Here is a 6,969-nt window from a genome sequence, read left to right on the forward strand (position 1 = left end):
TGATGGCAAGCCGACTTCTGAGATCGTGGAGCTTAATCTTGGATACATCAATACCGTCGACGTGAATAGTTCCTCCACGCGCTTCTAGGAAACGGAAAAGCGCTAGAGTCAGCGAGGATTTGCCTGCCCCTGTACGGCCCACAACGCCAACGCGCTGATTTTTTTCTACCTTGAACGATAAACCTTTGAGGACTGGAGGCAAGTCAGGAGCATAGGCAACCACAAGGTCTGAAACTTCAAGTCGACCTTCAGTAGGCCAGGCAGCAGGTGCATTTAAACCGTCTTGAGGTTCGGTACCAATTTCAGAATACTCAATTACCCTTTCTGTGGCGTTCATGTTCAGTTCAATATTTGTATATTCACGCAATCCATACGAGATCGCGTTGGTATATTGCATAGCAAAACTGAGTGCAAAACCAGCCAACGACGCATCGATGCCCTTCATGTATACCACAAGTGCTGCAGTAGTAACAGCAAAAACGGACCCAATAGTACTCATGCGGAAACCAAGCCATCTGTTGAAGAGCCATAAATGCCAGAAAGCTTGGGCATGTCGATCAATCTTCGTGAACATTCGGTCAATGTAGGTTGGGACCTTTCCAAAGGCGCGGATTGTTGACAATCCGGTCAGAGCAGTCCCAAATTGTTCGTATACTGGGCTTTTCACGATGCTCTCTAAGCGTTTGATTTCCCGAGCGCCATCAAGGTAGTAGAGTGAATAATATAAACTAATCCCAAGGAGACCAATGGCGAACAGGATAAGGATAGGCGAGACAAGCAATCCGGCAGCCATAATGCCAAAGATCTGAAGGATGTGGTAAAGCATTAAGCTAAAGTCACTACCTAGTCGAGAATCGATCATGTTGAAATCTGCGGTAAAGCGGTTTAGGATTCGTCCAACAGGTATCGTGTCAAGCCAACGCAGCGGTGCTCTCAACACGGCGTAAGTAAGCCGATCGAATAGGTTACGAGAAGCGTTAATGGCGGCATTGAAAAAGAGACCGTATCTCAGCGGACCTAGAACACATGTTACGAGGGATAATCCAACATAAATTCCCAAGTAAAACAAAAGGGAGGAATTTGGCGATTCCGGATCGCTCTTATTCACGATGTGTGTCATTACAAAGAGTTTGGTATCTGTCGCGGAACCGCTTGACGATCGAGTCCAAATACTTATCCACCATGACTAGTAATAAGTTAGTGAAAACAGTCGCTTTCCCAAGGAATCAAGTAATTAGGCATGCAACATACCCGTCCAACCGTGAGCGTAATATAAGTCAAAAATGCTAAAGCAACGAAAAGCCAATACCACATGCTTCCTCCACTCTTGAAATACGTTATATAGTGAGCCAGTTTAACCGAGCCAGTTTCACGCCATTCATCTTGCTGGAACTTAGCAGGGGCGCGTTTTCTTTTAACAGAAACGTCACTTGTCACTACATTTGTTTGTGTCTGGGATCCACGAGATAAAACTTTCTGTAAGCCAGCCTCGCTCGGATTAAGAGCATCAATGTCGTCCTCAACTTCATCACTTTGTCTTGCTGCATCATTGGGCCTTGTCAGCTAAAATCTCTGTTAGCTCTCCAGTTCTCCTCAATTCATCCACAGTCCCGGCATGCCCAACCGTGCCATTTTGAAGGTATACAGAGTAATCCGTTTCACCAAGGCATAGAGCCACATGATGAGTAACTAGTATCCGCGTTCTCCCTCGACCAAGTTCCCCTGTGAGGGCATGTACATGAAGATGTCGTCCTGTGTGGGCATCCAATGCACTAAACAAATCATCCATGATAAGAATACCAGCGCGAGAATAAAGGGCTCTTGCAAATGATATCCGCCATTTTTGGCCTCCACTGAGATTTATCCCATTAGCGCCTATGTCCGTGAGTTCCCCATCAGGTAACATATCGAGATCTTTCTCTAAAGCGCAGGCGAATAGAACTTGATGATATCTATCTTGGTCGAATGGAAGTCCGAACAAAATATTATCTTTAATGGTGGCATTTTCAATCCATGGTATTTGAGCCACATAGGCAATTGCTGAGTCGATAATCCAGTTTTCCTTGTTCGCGTATTCGTTAAATGTCTCTTCAGGAGGTGGAGCTACCGGAACGCGAACAATGCCGGCCAGGATATCAGATTCGCCGAGGATAGATGCGATGAGCAAGCTTTTACCAGATCCCGTTTTACCAGAAATAACACTGAAACCTTTGGGTGGGAAGTTTAGACTGATGTCCTGAAGCCTGAATCTACCATCCGTTTCGTCGGGGTCTTCCACTGGCCAAGAAATAGTTGCCTTCTCAAAGCAGATTTTATCAGAGGGAAGTGTATTGTGGCCTTTCTCTGCAGAGGTCAAGTATTTTTCAATTCTTTCGGCGCTCACCCAACATTCGATGAAATCCGTTATTAGCTCAGGCAGAATCGCAAGTGTTAGTTCCAGAGACGAGAAAATGGACACCGTTGTAAAGGCAACCGATGCGGATAACTCGCCATATAACAGATAATAAACTCCGAGAGAGACGGCCGAAAGCATCACCGGACCCAAGATCCAAATACCGATAAGGACGATGTCACAACGAAACACCGTCCACTGGGCATGCAGCTCCGCCTTCCGCAGATCTCCAATTTTACGTTGCCACTGGTTCTCGAGAGCCGAAAATTTAATTTGGCGGATTCCATGAAGGACTTCAGTGATAACAGCCATTTTCTGGTCACGGAGTTTCATCAAAGAAATTTGGCTCCCCGTGTATTTGTTTGAGACGTAAATATTGACCGGAGTCACCACTACTGAGACCAAAAGTCCCGAGCAAAGACTTTTCCAACCTATCAGAAGCCCCAAGAATGTGAAGGCAGTTGCAAGTTCAACAATGGTCGACGGAATGAAATAGTTGTAAGCAGCAAAATCGGAAACTCGCTTTGCATCAACGGCGATAAGGTTGATAGTACCTTGATTAGTCTTCTGATTATCGTCTTCGTCATCGGTATCATCTTTTGCCAGCTGATTGATGTTTCGGTCTGAGGTCTGGTCGTCTGTGCTGCTCGGCATTTGTCTTCCTTTCACATTCTTTCGACGCATTGCCTTCGTAAATACTACCGCCGCTATCTGTTCGTAGACAGGAATGCATAGTTTGGAGAACGAGATCCAGTATAGCCATGACTCAATTGTAGAATAAATTACTGTCGACATTCCCAGAGCGAAGACAAATGCCCACGTTTCTGAAGGATTCCATTCGCCACGACTGCGTGCCTCCAGAGCGCGAAGGATATGAAGTAGGCAAAACTGGGGGGCAAAATTCAGGAAAGAGGCAATGACGACCAACACAAACTGCAGTACCAGAGGTGAAAGATAAATATTTACTAACACCTTCCAGAGACGGGGGGATTTGTGTTTCGTCTGGTCGAACGACTCGAGAAGAGATCTGGCACGAGTAGCGTAATCTAGCTCAGGAAGATATTCAACGTCCAGTTTTCTAGTTCGCCGTATATTTTTGAGCAATTCGCTGGGCCAGCTAAAGGTTAAACGGCGAAGCCAAGACGTTGTATACTGGGCATCCACAACCTTCCCGTTCCTAAAAACGTCCGGCCGACGGGGAAGAAGAGCCGAGATGCAGGCGCAGACGAAGGCAACCACAAATTGAACTGATATCAGAGTGTCGTGAACGTTCTTCAGAGCGAGGGAATCAGAGTAGGGGTAGAGGAAAAATTTCTGAACAGTAATAACCGCTATATAAACGATGGTTGACATCGAGATATAGAGTCCGATAGTGAATTTTTTGATCGGAGACGGTTCAACAAGAAGCGCAGTTGCGTTCAGGACAACAAAAACCTAATAATCTAAGTCAGTGCGGGGCGTTTCGAAGAATTACAGAAAAATATATGAAATTCATACCCAGATCGAAAATTGAAGCCATGGCTCAATCATGTGAAATTGGTCCTCCGAAATAATTGACAAGATAGACTGTGCCAAAGATACTAGGAGGCCAGTAATAGAAAGACATATTAACGACACGAAGTGAAATTTTTGTGAAAATTTTTGGGTGGATTCTTTAGTAGCAGCTCCGTCTTGATCCTGATATACATCCTGAAGAGCGATCTGTCCGACTCGATTTCTAATGGACAGCCGGGCCGACAGTGCCAGCAGGCCAGAAATTGTACAGAGAGCAACAGCAATTAGGCCAGTGGTTCCAATCAGAAGAGAGGCAGTCTGTTTCTCGATCATGATGGCCAATATGTTATTAAGAAAAATGCCGTTTTCTTTCATATATTGCCCTTCTCGCCAGCTCGCTCTCCTTTGATCCACTTCCGCTCCGGCTAAACGAAGTCGAAATTAAAACTATATCAATAAACCGAGGGCGAGAGAACCACGAACAAATTGGAATTGATGGGCATACATAAATGCTGGGCATGTACCTGCAGACGCGAAAAGTTTTTATAACAGCGAGCACCGAAGCTCGTGGGCAAGTGGAGCTGTACGGACGCACTGGAGACCAATATGTGTGATCAGATTGGCGGTGGGGTCTGGTAATGTCGCGGGGGTGGACAAGCTAAAATACATTTATGCAATGATAACGAGTAGCGGCGCGCTGAGAAGACAGGGGGAAATTTCCAGTTGCCGAAGAGTTAGAAGAAACCTTGGTGAGTGAGAATGGCATTTTGAACAGGGGGCGAATTCGAGTCACCAGGTCCCTCTCCAAGTGCCATCCTTTTTACGAATTCGAGTTTTCGAGGTCAATCCAGAAGTCGGCGCAAGGTTCCAAATATTGGGTGGGTCCTTTCGAGTAACATCAGCGCTCACCACCTATTATGCAACAGTAAGTATCCCCGGAACAGGCTCTATCACACAGTCTCTGGTGCATTACGCACTGACATCTGAAGCAGCAACTGATAGGTGATCTGATGGCGGTTGATTGATAAGCCAAAAAAAAATTACCCTGACAGGAGTCCGCTTCGCGAACGCTCTTATTAGGAAGGCAGAGTGCTGTCCGGATTCCCTGTCAGTTGTTCTTGGAGGGCGTAGACCGGGCCGACCATCCTTGCCTGGCTGGATCGATATAGATTTTTTGCCCGTGGTGTAGTCAGGGCCAGCAACTGGTGTTGTTCCCGCCAATAGTTATCGTATGATTCACTCTTGTCGGTGTAGAGTCGAAGATCTGCTCTGACTCACTTCTCCGGAAATGGCGCTGCGCTAATGCCGCTCGCTGCTTCGAAGCTTCTGAAAATATACCCTTGTGGGAATTATTTTTGACACGATTCGGACACATTAGATAGTTAAGACCATGAGAGAGTTGCACGCGTAAGCTACGAAGTAATTGAAGGCCATATAGTCCTACGTATTTGTGTGACTTCCAACCCTCTTCTTCTTTCTTTTTCAAATTGAATTCCAGGTCGAATTCTGCCTCCAATGAGAGGGGTCATGTATCGTTCTGTGTTGTTGCGAGCCCACGGATGCGGTCCGTCGTATTTTTTTGAGATCCCGGAATCAACAGCCACATGAACCATTCAATGACCCACCCTGAACAATAATACGCTTTTCCCATCTCGGTTCCCGCTGTTTCCCTCCGAAGGTCTGAATCCCAACAGTTTCGGGGAGCCGTACTTGGACAAGACGGCTCCCGAGCCAATCTTGAAAATTCTGATCTTCCAAGTGAGAATCCGATGTTAGAGTTGTTGGGGAATTTACTCCGAATATCCTCTTCTGAGGCGAGGGGATCACGAGGGATATGCCAAAACTGTCAGGAACATGAGGGGAGGGCAAAACGCTTTGAAAATGTTCCAAGGACTCGATTTCCAGTATATGATGGTCCGTGTAACTTGGACGGGAGGTTTGAGCGGCGCTGGGATGTGGTAGGGCTGCAATAATGAAGACAAAGCTACGCTCGATCCAAGTGCTGTTTGACCCTTTTAACTTGCTGTGGAGAAGAAAGGGCCTTGGCGGTAAATCATATCGCCAAACGGACATTGGTATGTATCTGCATCTCAACTCATATCGAAGTTGCAAGGAGGACTCGGTGCAATCGAAGCTCGATAAATGTTCGCCAACTTCGTGGAAAATCACGTGGCAATATAACTATCCATTATATCCAGCTTTGCGGGACGAAAGAGATTCACATCTAGATAAATGCTCCCACAGAGATTGCGCCGTTTGCCCAGAGACCAAATCATGTAACTAGCAGAGACTAGGTTCATGGGTTCTCCTTTTCTATCCCGATGATATTCTTCCCATTCGAATTCTATAGGAGCAGCAGCTGGAATTGTGCTCCGAATTCAACCTTCAGAGACGAATATGTCACACGGTTACTCTCTGGAGATGAAGAGTTGCCGGTTGACAATTAAAAGGGATGCGATCCAGATCTCTTCCTGCGTCTGCTTGTCTGAGCGAAGAGCTTAATTCGATAAGTATCGGCTTTGGCGGATTTCGGGAGGGTCCGTGTACCGTGGATCAACTTCCGCCGCCTCAGAGTTAGTTAATTAACAATTTAGATTCGTTCATTCAATGCAAGATATCTAATTACATAGATCACATTTCGTCACAAAGCGTGGCAAGCCTATGACGAAATGGTCCAGCGTTCTAAATGGGAACCAGGAGACCCGGGTGGCCATTTCTTTCACATTTCTCATTGATGCAAATTTCTGGCCTGGGATGCACAGATCCACCGAAGCGGCGAAGGATGCGCAGATCCACTGAAGCCCGAACGAGTGCCCGAGCGATCCCCGATTGCGTGCTATATAAAGGCTTTCCCCGTAACAATCAACATTTTGTCGAAGAAGCTACTGGAGAGCCTAAGGTGAATCGTTGACAAGAAGACTAGCCGACAGAGATGTTTACCCCCGTCGATACCGCTCTCGGAGCTGTCCTTCTACACCAGGGATCTTCGGGATTGCTGCAGCACAATGGTCGTGAGTTTGGTATTTCGTCTCTCCTCTCAGGGTCCGTTGCCTCTTCACTGCCGCGACAATCTGCCCATCGTA

At 46.5% G+C, this 6,969-nt stretch overlaps 1 protein-coding gene across 1 annotated transcript in view; it reads right to left on the reverse strand.

Moving 5' to 3' along the window:
- HCAG_06237 (hypothetical protein) overlaps nt 1–4,219 on the reverse strand; it is a gene marked incomplete at both ends in the record, with an annotated part of 4,970 nt that extends 751 nt beyond the window's left edge. Inside the window, 4 exons of the mRNA XM_001538582.1 lie at nt 55–1,186; nt 1,252–1,563; nt 1,739–3,826; nt 3,890–4,219. Of these exons, the coding sequence (XP_001538632.1) occupies nt 55–1,186; nt 1,252–1,563; nt 1,739–3,826; nt 3,890–4,219 (3,862 nt within the window). The remainder of the gene's footprint in view (nt 1–54; nt 1,187–1,251; nt 1,564–1,738; nt 3,827–3,889) is intronic.
- Nucleotides 4,220–6,969: the final 2,750 nt, after the last annotated feature.

This window comes from Histoplasma capsulatum, genomic scaffold (genome assembly GCF_000149585.1).
Source record: "Histoplasma capsulatum NAm1 scaffold_7 genomic scaffold, whole genome shotgun sequence".
In the NCBI taxonomy this organism is placed as follows: domain Eukaryota; kingdom Fungi; phylum Ascomycota; class Eurotiomycetes; order Onygenales; family Ajellomycetaceae; genus Histoplasma; species Histoplasma mississippiense.